The sequence below is a fragment of the Bos javanicus genome, chromosome 11 (genome assembly GCF_032452875.1).
Source record: "Bos javanicus breed banteng chromosome 11, ARS-OSU_banteng_1.0, whole genome shotgun sequence".
Classification (NCBI taxonomy): Eukaryota; Metazoa; Chordata; class Mammalia; order Artiodactyla; family Bovidae; genus Bos; species Bos javanicus.
Genome location: NC_083878.1, coordinates 106,412,335 through 106,432,810, shown reverse-complemented (window position 1 = coordinate 106,432,810; position 20,476 = coordinate 106,412,335). Strand labels below are relative to the sequence as shown.

Genomic DNA, 20,476 nt, shown 5'->3' with positions numbered 1-20,476 from the left:
TCCCTTCTCACCTTCAACTGATGGCCTCCTTCTCATCAGAGGAGAGCCCTCCAGCTTCCTACATCCACACTCCCTTACCTCAGACTCCCCTTGGAGCTGTGGCTGAGCGAACCGCCTGAGCAGTTAGTTCCAGGCCAGCCCTCACACTCTCCTCTCGGCAATGGCTCGCCTCCTTCTCCTCCACGGGCTCATTCCCACTGGTGGAAAACCGGCTGTTTCCTTTCCCACTGCAAAACCAACAGTTTCTCCGGACTTGCCTTTCTTTCTCGCTTTGGTCGTTTCTCTGCTCCCTTTCAGCCAGAACACCCTGAAGAGTAGTCGGTCCCGAGGCCGTCCCTTCCATGTCGCCTCAGCCCCCTCAGTCGGGCTTGCTCCTCCGCCGCGTACACGTGAAGGTGACCAGCGCCTTCGTTGTGCCTTCTGTGCCCACCATTCGGATCTCTCAGCAGCCCTGGACAAGGCCGATCTCTCCTTCTCAGCCTAGCACCGTCATCGCTTGGCCCACTGCCCTCTCCTGGCGTCCCTCCTACCTGACATCCTCATCCTCTGTACCAGCTCCTCCTTCCAGCTTCCCTTCCTCCTTAGCGTGAGAATACCCAGGGCTCAATCTTTTCCCTCTCTTTTTCTCTATTTGCATTTCCTCCCATGGTGAACTCATCCAGTTGTATGGCTTTAAGTACAACAAATACCCTCGTGAACATCAATCTATACTCATGTATTCAGTTGCCTTATAACCTTAACCTGTGGCATGAGGAAGAAATACATTTTTATCTTGCTAAGCCACTGAGAATTTAGGGTTGTTTGTTACTGCAGCATAACCAGGGCTATCCTGACTGCTACAAAACACTGCCATCAAAGGTGTGCCCAACACCATCATTTCTTAGTTGGGTAAGCTTGCATTAGCTTCCTAAACATCCTGCCTGCTTTCACCCTTCCCTCACTGTCTACATCAGCTGCCATGATGCACTAAAAAGCTATTCCTCCTTTCCTATCCTCCAATGGCTCACTTTTCTGAGTGTAAAAGTCACAGTCCTCACCAGACGCCACACCCATCCCAACCTCCACCTCTCTGGCCATGTGCCGTGTTGCTCTGATGCACTCATTGGCTCACAGAGACCGCCTCCACTTTTCAAAAACGCCCAGTTGGGGCCAGATTAGGGCCTTGGCACTGGGCTCTCCCCGCTGCCGGGGATGCTCTTCCCCTGGACCCTGCATGGCTCACTCCCTCTCTCGCTCCCAGTTTGCTCAAGTTACTTGGCAGTGAGATCTACCCTGCCCCCACTTTCCCGGGACCTCCAACTCCCTGATGCTGGTCTACTTGTTTCCCCACAGCGTAGATCACTTTCTAACAAGGCGTGTAACTCGCTGGTCATGGGCCTTTTCTGTCTCCCTCGCTAGAACAGGAGCAGGGGTTTGCTTGGCGCACTGGTGTAGAGCGGTTTCATTGGGGGTTGGGAGTGAAAGCCAGATGGAGTTATTGCCAGGAGACAGGTGTACGCCCCCCACCCCCCACCCCAAATCGTCAGGTCTGGGAGTTCCTGTTCAGGAAGGATTTGGAGCAGGCTTTTCAGCGCCCCTTCTCGAAGCCCAGGGAAGGATCCTGTAGCACAAGCATGGGCTATGGAATCCTGATCCCGGCCCATGCGCGGAGGCGGCCAGGGAGAAGGGCGGCCCGGTGCCCGGTCAGCCAGCAGCACTCGCTGGGCTCCCACGTCCCGAGGGCACTGGATCCAGCCACGGAGTCATAGGGGCCCCGGGACTCCGGATCCGCGAATCCACCCCGGCCTCCTGCCCTCTGTCCCCGGACTGTTCACAGGGAGCCTCAGCCAGCCCCGCACGGACCCCGACCTGCAGGGCCCGGACGGCCCAGGGTGCCCAGCCAAACCGCCTGCTGCGCGGGCCGAGGCCGGGCTCGGGGGTCTGCGCTGCGAGCGGGTGGCACAGCCTCCTGCACAAAGCTTCCCGCGAAACTGACGTAGCGCTGGGCGGCCGCGCAGGCTCCGCCCCCGGCCGCGCCCCTCCCCCGCGCGCTCGCGGCGCCCCAACGCGCCTGCGCACTCGCCCTCCCGCCACTGGCTGCGGCGTGGCGGCGCGCGCCGGCCGGCGCCCTGCGCGCCGCGTGATTGGCCGGGCGGCGGCGGGCGGGGGTGTGTCCGCCGCGCGCCCCGCCCCCGGCCCCGCTTGCTGAGGTGCGCGCGGCGGCGGTGGCGGCGGCGGCGGCGGCGGCGCGTGGCAGGTCCGGCGGGCGCCCGGCGGCGGCGGCGGCGGCCCGACCCCGGCCCAGCCTCGTCCCGCCCGCCCGCCCGCCTGGCCCCGTTCCCGTCCCCCGTTCGCCCGCCCGGCGCGCCGCGGCCCCGCCCCGGCATCTCCCGAGGGAGCGGCGCCGCCGGCCGAGCACAGGCCCGGCCATGACCGACTTCAAATTGGGCATCGTGCGGCTCGGCCGGGTGGCCGGAAAGGTGCGCGGCGCGGCTTGGGGCCGGGGCCGGGCGGGAGGCGTGGGGCGCCGGGCCGGGGCCGAGGGCCGGGGCTGGTGTGAGGCTAGGGGCTGAGCGGCGCTGGGGGTCGCGGGCGCGGTCTGGGAGTCGGAGTCGGGGGTGCGAGGCTGGGGGCGTAGGGCCCGGCCAGGGCGGCTGGGCGCATGGGCACAGGCCCGTAGGTTCGCCGGCGGCCTGGTTCCTGGGGCAGCCTTGGTCCAGTGCCGGCTCCAGCCGTGCGCCGCGGGTCGGGGGCTGCGGCCGTGCCTGTGGCCGCGAGGAGCGCAGGCCCTTCCGGGGCAGCGCGCTCGCTCTCCGCTGGCCCTTGCGGGTCCATAGTGAGCTCCGCGCAGGGCTCGTGCTGCCCGAGGCGGCCCCCTCGGGCTGAGCCTCAGTTGGCCTCGGCCGAGCGGGGCCTCCCTCTGCTTCTCTCTCTTACCGGGCCCCGCCCTCCGCGTGTTCGAGGCTGGGCTTCCTGGCACCTGTGGGCATTGAGGCTTGGCTGTTTCCAGGAGCCGGCCGGCCGTGCAGCTGAACCAGCCACGGACCTTACCCTGGATGGGAACCCTGTTCCCATCACCAGCCGCGGAAGCTTCTGGTGGGAGAGAGGAGCAGAGGCAGTCAGATGAAGGTAAAGCCAGTTCAGATACTAGTAAAAAGCTCTCCAAGCGAAAGTGAGACTGGTCCATTTCGGGGACCGTTTCCTGCCCTCCCACAAGGGGCAGTGACTGTCTAATTACGGAAGGGTGGGCTCCTTATTAGCGCTGAGATCTCTGCAACTCAGTGGTTGTCTGCAGTAATGCCATCCTTTAAAACTTTTACTTGGAACGTTTTAGACGAAGAGGTAGGAAGGACAATTCCGTGAGCACCTGTGTGCGGACTGCCTGATAGTTGAAACCTTCTGGATATTCTGCTTCAATCCCAGGGCCTTGCCTCTATTCCTGTGACATCGTGGTCTTGGACTGGGTTTATCAACACATTAAAACGCGCAGCTTAGTGGTTGAGCAGGTCTCAGGCACTTCTCGTGGCTAGTCGTGAGCAGATGCCAGGTGGAGCCTGGTGCCACAGCTGTGCGCAGTGCTGCGTGGGGAAAGAGCCGCCTTTGGCTACCTTCAGGGTGGACTGACCTCTCTGAGCCCATGAGGGCTGCTCCTGCTTATCGGTAGTGCCCTGTGCTGATTCCAAATGTAACGCCTTGAAACGTTAATTTCCAGACCAAGTATACACTGATAGATGAGCAGGACATCCCGCTGGTGGAGGGCTACTCGTTTGAGGTAAGGATTCTGTTCCTTTGCTGGCCTGCCTACGGTCGTGCCCGGGGGGTCACGAGGGGTGGGTTTTCGTCCGTGTGATGTGACGCAGACCCTTGCACAGGAGCTGCTCAAGCAGGCCAGTGAAGCCCTGTCCAAACCCTGGTCTCCAGGGAACCTGGCTGTCAATGTGGAGCCCCTCCCACCGCTTCCGTGATGCGTGCTGTCTTACTCACTTCCACGTTGCTTGCAGGCTCTTCCCAAAAAAGAGACAAATTGTGCCCTGTCTTTGATTGAGTTCAGTCAGATGAGCCGCTGTGCTCAGGGAGACTCCAGGGCTGCCCCGCCTCCTCTCCAGCCTCGGGCTTCTGCAGGGCTGGGTGCCTTTGTCCCTACCTGGCTGTTTGGGCTCCAGTCCTCACCTGCCTGCTCCTCCCTCCACCCTGCAGACCCACCCCACTCCTATCTCAGCCTTCACCCTTTTACAGTTACTTGTTCCAGGGCTTATCTTTTTTACTGGATTAGGGACTTTTTTTTAAAGGTAGGGAGATTTATTTCTCTGTGTCCACAGTATTTTGCAAAGAGTGGTTCTTAAGTGTGTCTTGCCTTCACGTAGGCGGGTACTTCTCCATGCCACGTGTCTGGGAGCCTCCAGAGACCACCAAGGTCCCAGGAACAGGCCTGGCATTTGTCCCTCTGGCTTGCTTGTTTCATTCATTTTTCTAAGAGGAATTTGGAATGTTGTTGAGAATTGCAGGCTTTTTAACAGAGCTTTTTCTTATTTCTTCTCAGGCCCGGATGGAAGTAGACGCAGATGGAAATGGTGCTAAGATATTTGCATATGCCTTTGACAAGAACCGAGGAAGGGGGTCGGGAAGGCTCCTTCATGAGCTGCTGTGGTGGGTGTTTCCAAGCTGCTTGTTCCCCTTCTGGGTTTGCACCAGCCTTGCAGTGCAAGGGGCTCGGGCAGCCAGAGACCCTTCTGCCCTCATCGACAGATGATACCTTCCCCAGGTCTCCCAGTTACTTCTTTGTCATTGCCACTAACTGGGAGGATGGCTGCTCTGTGTCCTCTGGCACTGGCAGGGTAGCGTAAGAGTCTGTAAGCCCTGTGCCCTTCCTGCTCCCAGCACTTAGGCCACAGCGCCTCTGGAGGCGGGCGGGGTCTGGCCCCTCCTAGGTCCTTTTGAGCTTATCCGTGGGACATGGGGAGGGCCGCCCTCGCTTCCCTGTGAACGCTGAGGTTCCGAAGTACTTGGGCCCACTCGTGTGCCCCCGGCTGGTGTGAGGCAGTGCGGTGCCCTCCTTGCCCCCTGGCGCCGAGTGCTTCAGTCCAGGGGCTGGGCTGTCCCCTTTGGCCCACAGACTGGGTTCCCCTCTGCAGTGCTCCCAGTGGGCCGAGGACCATTCAGCGCGCGTGGCTGAGACGAGCGGTCAGGGAGCCTGTCTGGAGCACTGTCTGTTTCCTAGGGAGCGGCACAGGGGGGGCATCGCCCCTGGGTTTCAGGTGGTGCATCTCAACGCCGTCACTGTGGACAACCGCCTGGACAACCTGCAGCTGGTGCCGTGGGGCTGGCGGCCCAGAGCCGAGGAGGCCTCCAGCAAGCAGAGGTGGGTCTGGGGCTGGCGACGCGGCCCCGCCGGGCTCACTGCCGAGAGAGGCCGGCTCGGCTCTGTGCTCTGCAGCTTCTGTGGGTTTGGGAATGCTAGTCATCTCCCCTCAAGGTGTGCGGTCAGGACAGTGGCTCAGAGGTCAGCTGGGCAGCCTTCACCTCTCCTTGGTCCAGACTCCATTGTTAGAGTCTGATCCTGGCTAAGGTGTCCTCACATGGCTCTTGAAGGAGGCTGAGCCTCACGACAGTTAGTTAGGATTCTTATCCTCCTGGGGATTATGGTAGTCTAGACTTGTGGTTGCAAGCGACAGAAACTGAGCCCAATTTGGCTGAAGCAAAAATAGGACCCTTGCTGGCTCCCCTGCTGAGATGTGGCAACCCACCAAACCACCTGGAGGTCTTGGGAGCTCCGCCGGGGCTGCACACTGACTGCTCAGCAGTGACCAGGGGCGCTGAGGAGTTGCTTGTCTTGAAGCACTTTTCTGCTCTGCTGGGGATAGCACGGTTCTTTCATCAACAAAAAGGAAGCTTGGGGAATTCTCTGGTGATCCAGTGGTTAGGACTTGGCACTTTCGCTGCTGTGGGCCCAGGTTTGAACCCTGGTTGGGGAACTTAGAACCCACAGGTTGCATTCTTGTTCATTCGAGAAGTCCTGTGTGACTCTGCAACCACATGGACCACAGCACGCCAGGCTCCTCAGTCCTCCACTGTCTCCTGGAGTTTGTTCAAACTCCTGTCCACTGAGTCGGTGGTGCCATCTAACCATCTCATCCTCTGTCGGCCCCTTCACCTCCTGCCTTCAATCTTTCCAAGCATTGGAGTATTTTCCAGTGAGTTGGCTCTTCGCATCAGGTGGCCAAAGTATTGGAGTTTTAGCTTCATCATCAGTCCTTTCAATGAATATTCAGGACTGACTTCCTTTAGGATGGACTGGTTGATCTCCTTGCAGTCCACGGGACTCTCAAGAGTCTTCTTCTGCAGCACAGTTGAAAAGCATCAATTCTTCAGTGCTCAGCCTTATGGTCCAACTCATCCATACATGACTATTGGAAAACCATAACTTTCACTACAGACCTTTGTTGGCAAAGTACTGTCTCTGCTTTTGAATATGCTGTCTGGGTTGGTCATAACTTTTCTTTTTTTTTGGTCATAACTTTTCTTCTAGGGAGTGAGCGTCTTTTACTTCTGTGGCTGCAGCCACCATTGGAAGTGGTTTTGGAGCCCAAACCAGTGGAAGCCCACTGCTTCCACTGTTTCCCCTTCTATTTGCCGTGAAGTGATGGAACCGGGTGCCATGATCTTAGTTTTCTGAATGTTGAGTTTTAAGTCAGCCTTTTCACTCTCTTTCACTTTCATCAAGAGATTCTTTAGTTCTTCTCTTTCTGCCGTAAGGGTGGTATTATCTGCATATCTGAAGTTATTGATATTTCTCCGGGCAATCTTGATTCCAGCTTGTGCTTCCTCCAGCCCAGCGATTCTCATGATGTACTCTACATAGAAGTTAAATTAGCAGGGTGACAATATACAGCCTCGACGTACTTCTTTTCCTATTTGCAACCAGTCTGTTGTTCCATGTCCAGTTCTAACTGTTGCTTCCTGACCTGCATTCAGGTTTCTCAGGAGGCAGGTCAGGTGGTCTGGAATTCCCATCTCTTTAAGAATTTTCCCGTTTGTTGTGATCCACACAGTGAAAGGCTTTAGCTTTAGTCAGTGAAGCAGAAGTAGGTGTTTGTCTGGAATTCCTTTGCTTTTTGTATGATCCAGCAGATGTCGGCAATTTAATCTCTGGTTCCTTTGCCTTTTATAAATTTAACTTTAACATCTGGAAATTCTTGGTTCATGTACTGTTGCCTCGCTTGAAGCGTTTTGAGCATTACCTTGCTAGCATGGGAAATGAGTGCAATTGTATGGTAGTTTGAATATTCTTTGGCATTGCCTTTCTTTGGGATTGGAATGAAAACTGACCTTTTCCAGTCCCGTGGCCACTGTTGAATTTTCAAACTTTGCTGGCATATTGAGTGGAGCACTTTAACAGTATCATCTCTTAGGACTTGGAATAGTTCAGCTGGAATTCTATCACTTCCACTAACTTTGTTCGTAGTGATGCTTCCTAAGGCCCACTTAACTTCGCACTCCAGGATGTCTGGCCCTAGGTGAGTGATCACACCGTCGTGATGATCTGGGTCGTGAGGATCTTTTCTGTGCGGTTCTTCTGTGTGTTCCTGCCGCCTCTTCTTAATCTCTTGTGCTTCTGTTGGGCCCGTGACATTCCTGTCCTTCATTGTGCCCGTCCTCACACAAAATGTTCCCTTGGCATCTCCAGTTTTCTTGACTAGCTCTCCAGTCTTTGCCGTTGTGTTGTTTTCCTCTGTTTCTTTGCATTGTTCCTTTATTTTTTTTTTTAATTTTTAATATTTATTTTTATTTATTTGGCTGTGCTGGTCTTAGTTGTGACATGTGGGATCTTTAGTTGTAGCATGTGGGATCTAGTTTCCTGACCAGGGATCAAACCCAGACGTCCTGTATTGGGAGCACAGAGTCTTAGCCACTAGACCACCAGGGAAGTCCCTGCATTGTTCCTTTAAGAAGGCTTTCTTGTCTCTCCTTTTCTCTGGAACCCTGCATTCAGCTGGGTGTATCTTTTCTCCTTTGCCTTCCACTTCTCTTCTCTTCTCTTCTCAGCTATTTGAAAGCCCTCCTCAGATGACCATGTTGCCTTACTGCATTTCTCTTTCTTGGGGATAGTTTTGCTCACTGCCTCCTGCACAGTGTGACAGACCTCCGTCCACAGTTCTTCAGGCACTCTGTCTATCGGATCTAACTCCTTGAATCTATTTCTCACTTCCACTGTATAATCGCAAGGGATTTGATTTAGGTCATACCTGAATGGTCTAGTGGTTTTCCCCACTTTCTACAATTTAAGTCTGAATTTGGCAATAAGGAGCTCATGATCTGAGCCACAGTCAGCTCCCCGTCTTGTTTTTGCTAACTGTATAGAGCTTCTCCATCTTTGGCTGCAAAGACTATAATCAGTCTGATTTCAGTATTGACCATCTGGTGATGTCCATGTGTAGAATAGTCTCTTGTGTTGTTGGAAGAGGGTGTTTGCTATGACCAGTGCGTTCTCTTGGCAAAACTCTGTTACCCTTTGCCTGGTTTCATTCTATACTCTAAGGCCAAACTTGCCTTCAGGTTACTCCAGGAATCTCTTGACTTTCCACTTTAGCACTCCAATCCTCTATAATAAAAAAGACATCTTTTTCTTGTCGTTAGTTCTAGAAGGTCCTGTAGGTCTTTCTAGAACTGTTCAAATTCAGGTTCTTCAGCGTTACTGTTGGGGCAGACTTGGATTACTGTGGTATTGAGTGGTCTGCCTTGGAAACGAACTGTAATCATTCTGTCGTTTTTGAGATTGTTTCTAAGTACTGTGTTTCAGACTTTTTTGTTGACTGTGAGAGCTACTCCACTTCTTCTAAGGGATTATTGCCCACAGTAGTAGATATAATGGTCATCTGAATTACAGATGACCTATCCACAAGTTGCATGGCACAGTAAAAAAAAAAAAAGGTTGTGTCATCAGGACAAGTGTAGGGGCAGCTGAGCGGTCAGAAGGCGGGTGGCTCAGCACTTGCACAAGACCAGAGTGGACCTGGCCAGCTCTGCCGCTGACCGCTGCAGTCGCTGGAGGGATGGTCCCATTCTGCTTCACACCGCTCTGGGGCCCCGCCCCGAGGTTCCTCCCTGTTGGTCATCCCAGGAGCCAGCTGGTCGGGGTTGCTGTGGCTTGCCAGCAGTGGTCAGCCTGTCCGCAGTGCTGCATGTGCTGGGGCCCAGCTGTCCGAGGGCGGCCTGAGCTCCCCGGCGCCACGTGTCCTCCCGCCTCATCTGTGGCCTCTGCCCGGTGGCTCGTGGTGGGAATCGGCCCCTGCGACTTGGGGGTCCCTGCACCCCTGCTTGCTGCCCTGGAGTCACCCCAGTGGGCACAGGGTGGCCCAGCCAGGTGGAAGGTGCTCTGAGCCAAGGGGCAGTGTCCTCCCTTCCCATCTTCAAACGCCGGCTGGGGCTGAACCTCCCCTCCTCTCGGTCTTCTAGGACCTCACTGAAGAGCTCGGAAAGCACCAGCATTCTCCCCCATCCTGACTTTCACCCTTTTCTTCCTTAAAGAAATCTTTGTATTGTGGTAAAATACGGATGACGTTGTTTTAACCACTTTGCAGTGTGTGTTCCTGTAGCGTTGAGCACTTACGCTGCAGTGCAGCCGTCACCACCACTGTCTCCGGAGCCGTCTCCTCTTCCCAAATGAAGCTGTGTCCTGACAGAACACTGCGCGGCCCGCCCCCGGCCCCCAGATGCCCAGATCCCCCGATCCCCACCGCTCTGCGAGCCGCCAGGTCCTTGATCCCAGCTGAGCGGGCTCACGGCACTCGACCTCGGGTCTGGCTCCCTCCCATCTGCTCATTTACGTCCTCAGGGCTCGTCGGCGTCGTGGCCTGTGTCAGAGCTTCCTTTTTAAGGTTGATCAGTGTTCCATTGTGTGTGTATGTGTGCACGTGTGCAGCGCACTTGGTTTATCCACTCTCCCTTGTCAGGCACTTGGGCTGCCGCCTCCCTCACCTGCTGTGAACCCACTTGTACAAAGAGCTCTTCTGGCCTCTGCTTTAGGTTCTTGAGAGTGTGTGTCCAGAAGTGGGATCGCAGGATCGTGTGGTAGTTCTGTTCCCTCTGGAGAAACCGCCAGGCTGCTGTCTGTGGTGTCTGCGCGCTGGAGGCAGAGCGCGCAGAGGTCCTTGCCAGCACGTGGTGTTCTCTGTCGTTCGGTAGCAGCCATCCCAGGAGTGCGAGGTGGTCCTACTGCAGTTCTGAGTTGTTTTCCTGATGGTCAGTGATGCTGAGCGTCGTTTCATCTGCTTTTTGGCCCTGTGTGTGTCTTCTTTGGAGAAATCTCTGTTCAAAACTTGGTGGTTGGTTTTTCAGTTGAGCTGCAGAGCTCTTTATTCAGGGGATACATGGTTTGCAAATGTTCTTTCCCATTCTATAGATTGTCTTCTTCTTCTGTTTTTTTTTTGATGTACAAAATACTTGAATTTTCATATTTTTTTTTTTTACAAAAAACTTTTTTTTTTCTTTTGTTACTGTGCCTTTGCTGTCATATCCCAGATCATTGCCATATCTGAGGCTGTGAAGCCTTCGTCCTGTGTTTTCCCTTGAGAGTTTTGTTGTTTGGGGTCTTATATTTAGGGCCCCGCCCTTTTTTTTAAACTCTTTTTTAAACTGAAGTATAGTAGATTTACTGAGGTGGCTCAGTGGTAGAGAATCCACCTGCCAGTGTAGGAGACATAGGTTCAGTCTCTGCCTGGGTCAGGAAGATCCGATGGAGGAGGGCCTGGCAACCCACTCCAGTATTCTTGCCTGGAGAATCCCATGGACAGAGGAGCCTGGTGGTTTGTGGGGTCGCAGAGTCAGACACGACTGAGCACGCACGCATAGCAGATTTCCAGTGCTGTGCCATACTCTTCCATTTTTATCCAAGTCCCTCTCGGCCTGGCCTCCAGAGACAGCAGGCGGGTTGGAGGGGATGGACCACCCACCCCATTGCTCTCGCAGGGCAGCAGGTACCTCCTCTGAAGGCCAGCCCCAGGGGTGGGCTGCTCATCGCTTGGGGTTTGCCCCATCCACCTCTACCTGTGGTGGTGGGGCAGGTGTGGGCAAGTATGAGCTTCTGGCCCCGTCTAGGCAGAGAAGCAGTCAGGAGGATGGAGAGCAACTGCAGCGCCCAGAGGGTGGGTCCCCCAGATCCCCAGATCTCTCCAGGGGCAGGTTCGAGCACTTCGGCTTACAAGCGGGAAGAGAGGCGGCCTGGTGTTGACCAGGCCGGGCTGAGCCTGCGGCTGAGACCACGTGGTCTCCATGCCTGTCGTGTGCCCGGCTCTCACAGTGTTGGGAAGACTGAGGGGCAAGATGCACACAGCCCTTTCTGTGCCTTTTAGTGAGAAGAGAAAAAGGCTGAACCCTGGGTGAACACGTGGGGAGGTGAGCCAGTGCAGCTGGTGGGCCAAAGGACAGACTGTTGGTCACAGCTGGGGAGGGGGTGTCCTGCGGAGGGGAGGCCGCTGGTCCACCCTGGGGTCACCTACTCTTACCTCTGTGCCTTGCCCCTTTGTGGCCAAGGGGATCTGAAACCCTGTTTCTTTTGTTAAGGGAGCAAAGCTTGTACTGGCTGGCCATTCAGCAGCTGCCCGCAGACCCCATAGAGGAGCAGTTCCCGGCCCTGAGCGTGACGCGGTACTACAACGCCGACGGCGACGCGGTGGGGGAGGAGGAGACGTCCTGCGCCTACTACGAGTGCCGCTACCCTCCCTGCACGCTCATCGAGAGGCAGGTGCGTGCCGGCCGCCCGGGGCTGCGCTTCTCCCCTGCGGGGCCGCCCGGCCGGAGCCGGGCCCCCCGCGTCCGCGTGTGACCGGATCGGGCTCCTCTGTGTCCTTTCAGCTCCGGGAGTTCAACATCTGCGGGCGCTGCCAGGTGGCGCGCTACTGCGGCTCGCAGTGCCAGCAGAAGGACTGGCCAGCCCACAAGAAGCACTGTCGGGAGAAGCGGCGCCCCTTCCCGCACGAGCTGGAGCCCGAGCGATGACGCAGCGGCCGCACGGCTCCTGGCTCCCCGGCGGCAGGTGCAGCAGCCAGCCGGCCGGTGGGCGTGGGGTTCACCCTGCACTGGCTCCTGCCCGCGTCCGGCAGCCAGAGGCTCCCCTGGAGCAGAGACAGCTGGGAGGGCCTGCCGGACGCTTCTCGTTATTTATATGTTAATATGTTTGTAAACTCATGTACAGTTTTTTTGGGGGGAAGGCGGGAGGGTTCAGAAGTACAAATAGGGTCGTTTGCTGTAACGCTCACTGGGCGGCCAGGCCGAGGCGGGCGGGGGACAGCAGGCACAGTAAAGTGGGGCCGCCCGCACCCTGGCCGCGCTCTGCTCTCTGCCTCAAGCGGCTTCCGAGCGCACAGATGATTAGGCTGCGCTCCACCGGAGCCCGGGCGGCGGGCGGGAGGAGACGCAGGCCTGGCCGGCCGGCAGGGGACACTGTTGTCCCCACACGCCTGGGCGCTCAGGTCGGGTGGGTTGCCGGCCCTGCTGCGGGCCCCCATGACTTGGAGCTTGCCCTGGCGCCCAGCATCCTGAACACCTTGCTGAGCCCCCCAGGGCCCACAGGCGGCTGTGGCTGCGACCTTGGACCGTCCCGGCTCGCCCCCGGCCCCACGTGGCCCCACAGGCTCCCTGCTGTCTGCCGGGACACCCTGCGTGTGCCTCCCTGACCGGGGCCGGCTCATGGGTGGCCTTTGGTCTGTGAGCTGAACTTTCTGTGGCTGCCTTTGCAGGACTTGGAGGCTTCTTGGGCAGTGTGTCTGGAGAACAGGACTGGGGAGATGGGTGCTTGCAACATGTGGGGAGCAGGCGGGCACCTCAGTCCCAACACCGAGGGAGGGCTTTCCTTCAGGGGAAGGGACCCCAAGTGCCCACGGGTTTTTGCTGAGAAGACCTGGCTGCCGTGGAGGTTGGCCGTGGTGCCTCTTCCAAGTTCAAGTCTTTGCTGCAAGGGGGTCTGCTCCAGGTGCCCCCAGACCGCAAGGGGGCTTAGCAAACGGTCGGGGAAGAGGATATATGTGATTCTGAGAGGCAGTCCTGCAGACCACAGCTGGCCTGAGGTCAGCTCTGGCCAGGGCGCAGGGTTGGGGAGTGCTGTGCAGCCAGCGTCCTGGGGTCTGGGGCCGCTTGTGCTTGATTCACCTTCAGAAACAGGCTCCTGGGATGAGCGCCAGCCTACAGGCTGTGTGTCCCGCCTGTGTGCTTGGGGGAGTGGCCAGGTTGGCCCTCCAGCCCGTCTCTGTTTCCCGACCAGCACTTAACTCCCCTGTGGTTAGCTGCTGCTGCTGCTAAGTCGCTTCAGTCGTATCCGACTCTGTGCGACCCCATAGACAGCAGCCCACCAGGCTCCCCGTCCCTGGGATTCTCCAGGCAAGAACATTGGAGTGGGTTGCCATTTCCTTCTCCAGTGCGTGAAAGTGAAGCCGCTCAGTCGTGTCTGACCCTCAGCGACCCGATGGACTGCAGTCTTCCAGGCTCCTCAGTCCATGGGATTTTCCAGGCAAGAGTACTGGAGTGGGGTGCCATTGGCTTCTCCGTGTGGTTAGCTAGTCCTCAGAAAATTCCATTGGAATGGAAGTGCCAGAGTCTCCACTGACCTGGAGGACGTCACGCTGGGTGCTGACCTTGGGTGCTCCTTGCTGTGACTCCTGGCTCACCTGGAACAGCCGTGCCCTGGGACTCACTGTCAACTGTGGCTGCGGGGGAGGGGGGTTGGGTGGGCATAGCTAGTGGCTGTGGCCTCCTGGTGGTGCTGCTTGTCAGACTCTGAGTCTGGGCTGGTGCAGGGCCCTGGGTGGAGCTGAAAGGGTGGCTGAGGGCTTGCTCTCACTGCCAAGGCCCCTGGAGTGGCCACCCAAGGGCCCACAGCCTGGCTGTATCCCCTTGCTTCCCCTGTCTTTTATTGGATATCTGGCCGCTGGCTCTGCTCTTCCGACCTCTTGACTTCTGTAGCCACACATCCGAGAGCGACTGAAAGTTCAACATTCATGGCTGTTACCTGTTAGGAGTGAGGCAGGGGGCTGCTTGCCCTGAGTGCCTTTTGCACCAGACTAGATCAAGGTGTGTGGCTCAGCCACTTCAGGGTACCCTCCAGTTTCCTGACCAACCTTTCTACTCTGCTTCAGCTGCCATCTGAACAGCTGACTTTTTCTAGCCATAGAAACCACCTCAGAAACCACAGGCTAACCACCCAGGTCTCCATGTGGATTTTGGTCTTGTCCCATTTCCTGCAGCTGCTGTAACAAAGGAACACAAGCTGGGTGGCTTAAAACGTAGGGTCTGGGTCCTGCACACCAGTCTCTCAGGTCAAGGTATGGGCAGGGCTGTGCTCCCTCTGAAGGCTCCAGGCTCTTCCAGTGGCTTCAGGCAGTCCTTGCCTTGTAGAGGCTTCATACCTCCCAGGCTTCTCCTGTGGGTGTCTGTAATAGACCACATCTCCTCTTAAGGATGCCAGTGATCCTGGATTAGGGGTACACTAATGACCTTAACTGGATGGCGTCTGTGAAGACCCTGTTTCTGAAGGTCACATTCTGTGATGTTGCAGATAAGACTTCAGCATATCTTTGGGGGAGGACACAATTCTGTCTGGGAGATAGTGAGGGACAGGGAAGCCTGGCGGGCTGCAGTCTGTGGGGTCGCAGAGACACAATTTTGCCACTGAGCAATAATAACAGCAGTTCATAACAATATCTAACACTTGGCTTCCCCAAACTTGTTCTGTAGAGTTCACTGGCTTTGTTGAATGGTGCCAGCACATAACTCAGTTTTCCAAGTCAGAGAGAGAGTGTGCTGGGTCCCTTCCCCTATATCCTATATCTAATGGGCACAGACCCCACCTGCCCCTGGAGCTCAGACACTGTCTTTTCTCCATGTCCTCTGTTCACCTTCCTGCTCATCGTTGGGCCCTGGGGCCCACCCTGTCTCCATTCTCTGCTGTCCTGGCAGGATTCTGCGTCCACAGATGCGCTGCACTTACTGCGCACAGGCAGCTAGCTCCCTGCGGTGGACGTGACCAGGGAGAGGGAGGGGAGCCTGTGCCCAGGCTCTTTGGGTCAGACCCTGGACTCTGCTCCCCTTTCAGAGTCCAGCCCTCAGGTGACTCCGTGCCCAGTCCCAGGCCGGCCTCGCCGCCGCACGGGGAACGTGGGGCGGGTTGAGATCTGCCGGCCAGCAGGGGTCGCGGCCTCGCGGGGATGTCAGTGGGGCAGGAAGTCCCTCCCCGGAAGAGGCCTGGCGTAGACGGCGGAAGTGGAAGCAGTGCCGTCCACCCGGCTGGGCGGCTCCTGTCGCAAAGCGCCCGCGCTCCGCGCTGTCAACGTGGGTACCTTACTCCGCCTCTGCCGCGCGCTACCCGCCACCACGGCCGCCGCCGCGTCCTCCGGGTGTGCGGGGGCCGACGGCCGAGTCCAGCTGTTGCAGGCTGTGGACACGGAGCACACCGTGGACTCGGTAGAGTGGTGCCCGCTGGCCGGCTGCAGGCACTTGCTGGCGTGCGGCACCTACCAGCTGTGGAAGCCGGAGGACCGGCCCGCCGACGGGGAGTGCCAGGTGCGCGGGCCTCCTGGCCTCGGGCCTCGGGCGGTCTGCGGCCCCAGGTGGCCGTTCCCAAGCGGCTAGAGTCCCCGACACGACCTCCTCTGGGGAAGGGCGAGTGAGAGGCAGAGCCGACCGCGAGCATCGAGACCCCTCTGGTCTGCAGCGGTGAGGCTGGCCAGGTTATGGGTGAAGTCTAGAGCAAAGAGAAAAGGGGATGTCATAGGAGCTCTACCTAAAGCCTTGAAGGCATCCACTTATGCGGATCCAAACCTAAACATTTTTAAGAGTGAAAGCTGGCACTGGGACCGTCCTAGGCAGGCAAACTGTGTCCCATGGGAATCCGAACCACAGCTCCTTTCTGTTGGCCCCTTCAGAAGACACATTGTATCCTAATCCAACTACTCGGTAATCACTTACAAGAGAAAAGACTCCAGCTCAGAAAATCCGAGTTCCCGGGTCTTGGCAAACCTGTTCTTTCTCTGTCCCTTTTCCCATCCTTTGGGTTCCTCAGTGTGTGTTAAGGTATTCAGAGAACATATCTGCATTTTTTTGTAGAGTGAACTGGATGTTGACGAGCCTCCAATTCGTTTGGGTCGTCTCTACCTGTATAGTTGGAATGAGGACAGGTCTCCTTGCCCCCTGGTTGAGGTCCAAAGAAGAGATACTTCTGCGATCCTGGACATGAAATGGTACACGTTTGGTAACAGTTCCCCTTGGTTGGAATTTGTCATGAAAACCTGATTGTTTAGTCAGAGGAGCCTGATGCCTGGCGGCCTTAAACAAGACAGGGAGGCATCTGCATTAAGTTGGGGTTCATTTCTCTCCTGTCCTGTCTTTCCTGCCTGTGGAGGCTGCTGTAACTTGGGGCTCATTTCCTCTTTCAGTTTCCAAGCTGTACAGGTACTGTTGGTCTGTCTGGGAAGCAGTGCTGATTTTCTGCTTCATAAACTGGAGGATCTTGTAGGAACAGAACTGTAGGCTCCAAACTGGCTTTGGAGCTGAAATCTATAGCAGTGAGTCACGGGGGTGCCTGTCGTTCTGTACCCCAGGCACATCCTGTGTTCTGAGCGGCACGTGCATTCTCTCCTAGGTGTCACGTTCCAGTGGCTGGCCATCCCCTCTTGGGTGTGGCAGATGCTTCTGGGTCCATAGAGCTCCTCCGCTTGTTACCATCTGAGGTCAGTGACTGGGCCAGGCTTCATGAGGGGTGCAAGGAACATGGAGGGAGGCTGTGCTGAGACGATCTGTTCAGTGGTGACCTTTATCGTGAAATGTTCTAAAGTAGCACACAGTCTCTTAAGTTCATGGGTTCTACATCTAACTCCAGGAGGAAGACACTTTGTGTGTCACCAGCAGAGAAGCTGAAGCAACAGGCAGGTCCTTTAACCTGACAAGGGACGTGAACACCCTGTTAGGAAAGCCTGGGCCAGCATTCTTGGGCTGACGGTGCTGGGGCAGGAAGAGCAGTGTTTCCTGGGTCGAAGTGGTGTTTATCATCTGTAATTAAGAGAGCATAGGATTTCTCTGGGCTTCCCCAAACACGGCTCAGTGGGTAAGGAATCCGCCTGCAGTTCAGGAGATGTGGGTTTGATTCCTGGGTCAGGAAGATCCCCTGGAGGAGGGCATGGCAACCCACTTCAATTTTCTTGCCTGGACAAGCCCATGGACAGGACCCTGGCAGACTACTCCATGGAGTCACAAAGAGGCGGACACGGCTGAGCAACTTAGTGATGTGTTGTCCCCCAGGCATCTGACAGCAATCCCACATCACACATTTGTAAAATGCCCACATGTTGGGGGACGGGAACAGGTGAAAGAAAGACCCCTGACCATGTCTTGACTCAGTGGGCGAGGGGAGTGGAGGGGGAGGCGCTGATGCAGGCGCTGCGAGTGGGCCTTGGAGCAGGTCCAGCTGTCCACGGTGCTGAGCGCTGGTGAGGGCGGCCTTGCTTCAGACCTGCTGAGAGCAGTGGCCCTGTCTCAGGAAAGATGGCAGGAATGCCTGAGGAGGACTGGGCTCAGAACCAGAGCTGGAGGCAAGAATAGGAAAACCCAGGAGACAGCACAGCTTCTGGGACCCTGCAGATAGAGTCAAGCCCAGGGAAACGGCATTTCCATGGCTGGCTGTGTCCGGGCGAAGCGAGTCCGGGGAAAGTTCCCTTTGTCTTGTCCCTGGAGGCCCTGGGCGATGGGAACCCACAGCAGCAGTGCTTCCAAGAGGCTGCGTGGGTGCTGCGCTAGTCTCCAGGAGGGCTTGCAGCTAGTCTCCAGGAGGGCTTGGGCAGCAGAGAGACCCGCTTCCCCTGAGGTCTTGTGTGTGGGCAGGCCCTCCTTCAGCGATGAGGACTCCTGGAGCTGGTTGGGCAGTGTTCTCAGGCTCTGCTCCGCAGGGTGCCTGAAGACACACGTCCCCTGGAGTAGACAGTGGCCTCCTCCGTGTGCCGGGGCCGCTCGTTCCCCTGTGATGGCCCCCTTCTCTCCAGCAGGACGCTTGGACGCTACAGCCCTGCTCGCGCTTGGCCCTGGAAGAGCAGTGTCTGGCCTTGTCCTTGGACTGGTCCACTGGGAAGGCTGGAAGGTGAGGGCCGGTGGTGGCGGGCCGGAGTCTTGGCTATTTCGTGTGAGAGACCGAAGGAAAGCCACCTTGCTGGCTGTGACTGTGGCTGTCACGCCTGGGAGTGTCACTGCCAGTCCTTATCTTGAAAGAAAAAGGGAGCATGTTTTCACCAGGGGAAGCTGACCCTAGTTTATTTTGACAAGCTCATGGCAGCTTCGGTTTCTGCCCAGGCAAGCCTCTTAGGAAGCTTGTTCACATACCAGGGCCTGGAGAGCCTCTCTCTGCTGTGTCTTGGAGGCATAAAGTGTCCCTGCTTGGGAACCACAAGAGGTGAGGAGTTTAGGGCAGTGAATCGATTTCAGCCAGATTCTCCATTGGTTCCCTGTGTCCAGGGCCAGTGACCAGCCCTTGAAAATCATTAGCAGCGACTCCAAAGGGCAGCTCCACCTCCTGAAGATCCGCGAGGCGGGGCCCGGATTGCAGGCCGTGGTCACCTGGCGGGCCCATCAGTTCGAGGCCTGGGTTGCTGCTTTCAATTACTGGCAGACGGAAGTCGTGTACTCAGGTATCCTCCGCTGAGCGCCCCCCTGAAGACTTGCTGAGGGTGAGGGACGGGAGGGAGCAGAGGCGATGCAGGTCACGGGGCAGAGGCTGAGCTGGTGCTCATGGAGCTGTCCTTGGAGAGCGAAGCGCAGTTTGCCCAGGTACCGCGGGCTCTCGGGTGGCGCTGCTCCCCTGTGGAAGCTCCCCCGACACTCATTCCCTGGGAGGGGTCCTCGCTCTCCTTCAGAAGTCCTGTTGGAGACCCTTGCTTGCTGCCCGGTCGTCTGGGTCAGTGCTGAGCTGTCATGTTGGGTCTTAGGCTTGCCTGTGCCCTTTTGGAACGGCTTCCTTCCCAGGTCAGGCCGGCGGCAGGGAAGACGGGCTTCCTGGTGCTGTGCGTGGCGCGTGTGGACAGGGTGGTGACGTGGGCACCGGGAGCCCCTTCCACCCTGATGACCTCGGAGGGCACGGGGCTCTGAGGGAAGACGGCTGAGGGCTGCGGAACCCGCAGAGGCCGGAGAGCAGCCGAGGCCTTGTCTCCTGTCTGGGTGCCGGTGGCATGCCACGCTCACCACGAGCGGTGCGGCCCCGGAGCCTCGTGTGGAGGAACAGCGCGCTGCCCAGCCCAGGGAGCAGGTCCACGGGCCTGCCTGGTCGTACCCCGCATCCCTCCCGGGCGTCGAGGCTGCGCAGTCCAGGCGCCGCTTCTCCCTGCAGCCATGCACCCTCCGCCCCGTGGGCTCGGCCCGCGCCAGCACGCCCTCTGCTCCGCACTCCTCCTGCGCCAGCCCGCCCTCCGCCCCGCGGGCTCATCCTGCGCCAGCCCCGCCTTGGCTCCGTGCTTGTCCCGCGCCAGCCTGCCCTCTGCTCCGCGGGCTCCTCCCGTGCCAGCGCGCTCGTGGTCCCGCCTGCGTCCTCTTCTCGCTCTGCGTTGTCGCTCTCCTGACTCCGTTACGGAGTCTCCACAGACACTGCGCTGGGAGCAGACCTTTCTTCTGAGCTCTGGCTGCGTTGTCTTGCCAGCTCCCCGCGCTCATGCTGGGGTGCTCGCCAGCGCTTCCCTCCGCGGGCTCCGGCCATGCCTGTGCTCCCGTGTGGCCCTGCCACGCCCTGCGCCCCGGGACAGGGTCCGGGGGCACCCAAATCAGATGTCTCTGTCCACTCACCCCTTCTGAGAGTCTGTGTCTTGGTTTTGTCTTCTGAGCATTTCTCAGAATTTGCTGTATCTCTCTTACTCTCTTTCTGCTTGTCAGGACTACGGTCCCATGCTGTGGTCACGGCAGAGCACCGAGCAGTGGCCTGTTTTTGCTCAACCTCTCCTGCCCAGCCTCCCATTCAAGGATAGAGCAGGTGGTTGAACACATGAGTTTCTTGCTCGCGCGGTTCTGAGCCTTCTGCAGCTCCCACCCAGGGTACCCAGCAGGGCCCCGGGTCTTATGTGACTGGGTTTCTGCCTACCTGGCTGGCCCTGTTTTGAGTGATTCTTCCTTGCTCTTAGTTTTCTTTTCCTCAACTCTTCTATGTTTTCTCTAATCTTAGTTTAATTTTTCACAGGTTAATTCTACTTCTCTGGCAGGGCCCAGCTTAAACTCTTGTCTTTAGAAACACTGTATGTTCAGTCCCTCGCCATTGGTCTCATGGCACTGTCCTCATCCTATGTATTAATTTTCTGTCACATCACAAGGCACATGGGATCTTAATTTCCTGACAGTGATCGAACCTGCATCCCCTGCATTGCAAGGCAGATTCTTAACCACTGGACAGTCAGGGATGTCCTCAGACCACTTATGATTTTGTGTTTAATGCTTATTTTCCCCAGAAAGGAGATCTTTTCTGGAGTTTTTGCTGTTGCACCCTTGA

At 57.3% G+C, this 20,476-nt stretch overlaps 2 protein-coding genes across 5 annotated transcripts in view; both read left to right on the top strand.

The window, feature by feature from the left end:
- The first annotated feature begins 2,374 nt into the window (after window positions 1-2,374).
- On the top strand, window positions 2,375-16,155 carry ZMYND19 (zinc finger MYND-type containing 19). Of its 3 annotated transcripts, XM_061434323.1 has the most exons (7): window positions 2,375-2,459; window positions 3,692-3,751; window positions 4,520-4,626; window positions 5,198-5,338; window positions 11,539-11,719; window positions 11,830-12,010; window positions 16,072-16,155. In XM_061434323.1, the coding sequence occupies exons 1-6, from the start codon at window positions 2,409-2,411 to the stop codon at window positions 11,971-11,973; spliced, it is 684 nt and encodes a 227-aa protein (XP_061290307.1). In that variant the 5' UTR covers window positions 2,375-2,408; the 3' UTR covers window positions 11,974-12,010; window positions 16,072-16,155. The 3 variants fall into 3 exon arrangements, with proteins under 3 accessions (XP_061290307.1, XP_061290306.1, XP_061290308.1); XM_061434322.1 differs by lacking the exon at window positions 16,072-16,155 and having other exon boundaries at window positions 11,830-12,298; XM_061434324.1 differs by lacking the exons at window positions 2,375-2,459; window positions 16,072-16,155 and adding an exon at window positions 3,000-3,108 and having other exon boundaries at window positions 11,830-12,298.
- Window positions 16,122-20,476, top strand: part of DPH7 (diphthamide biosynthesis 7) — an 18,483-nt gene continuing 14,128 nt past the window's right edge. The window contains exons 1-4 of one of the 2 annotated variants that reach the window (XM_061434320.1): window positions 16,122-16,205; window positions 16,607-16,694; window positions 18,003-18,094; window positions 18,466-18,638. In XM_061434320.1, coding sequence (XP_061290304.1) covers window positions 16,198-16,205; window positions 16,607-16,694; window positions 18,003-18,094; window positions 18,466-18,638 — 361 coding nt within the window. In that variant the 5' untranslated portion in view covers window positions 16,122-16,197. Of the gene's footprint in view, window positions 16,206-16,606; window positions 16,695-17,999; window positions 18,095-18,465; window positions 18,639-20,476 lie in introns of both variants that reach the window. The other variant, XM_061434319.1, reaches the window with a different exon arrangement.

What these genes read in the sequence shown, in the direction of transcription:
- ZMYND19 (XM_061434323.1), top strand. Translation starts at nt 2,409, where the DNA reads ATGACCGACTTCAAATTGGGCATCGTGCGGCTCGGCCGGGTGGCCGGA. An exon ending in TCGGCCGGGTGGCCGGAAAG is followed by an intron (nt 2,460 to 3,691) that starts GTGCGCGGCGCG and finishes GTTAATTTCCAG; the next exon opens with ACCAAGTATACACTGATAGA. An exon ending in GAGGCCTCCAGCAAGCAGAG is followed by an intron (nt 5,339 to 11,538) that starts GTGGGTCTGGGG and finishes TCTTTTGTTAAG; the next exon opens with GGAGCAAAGCTTGTACTGGC.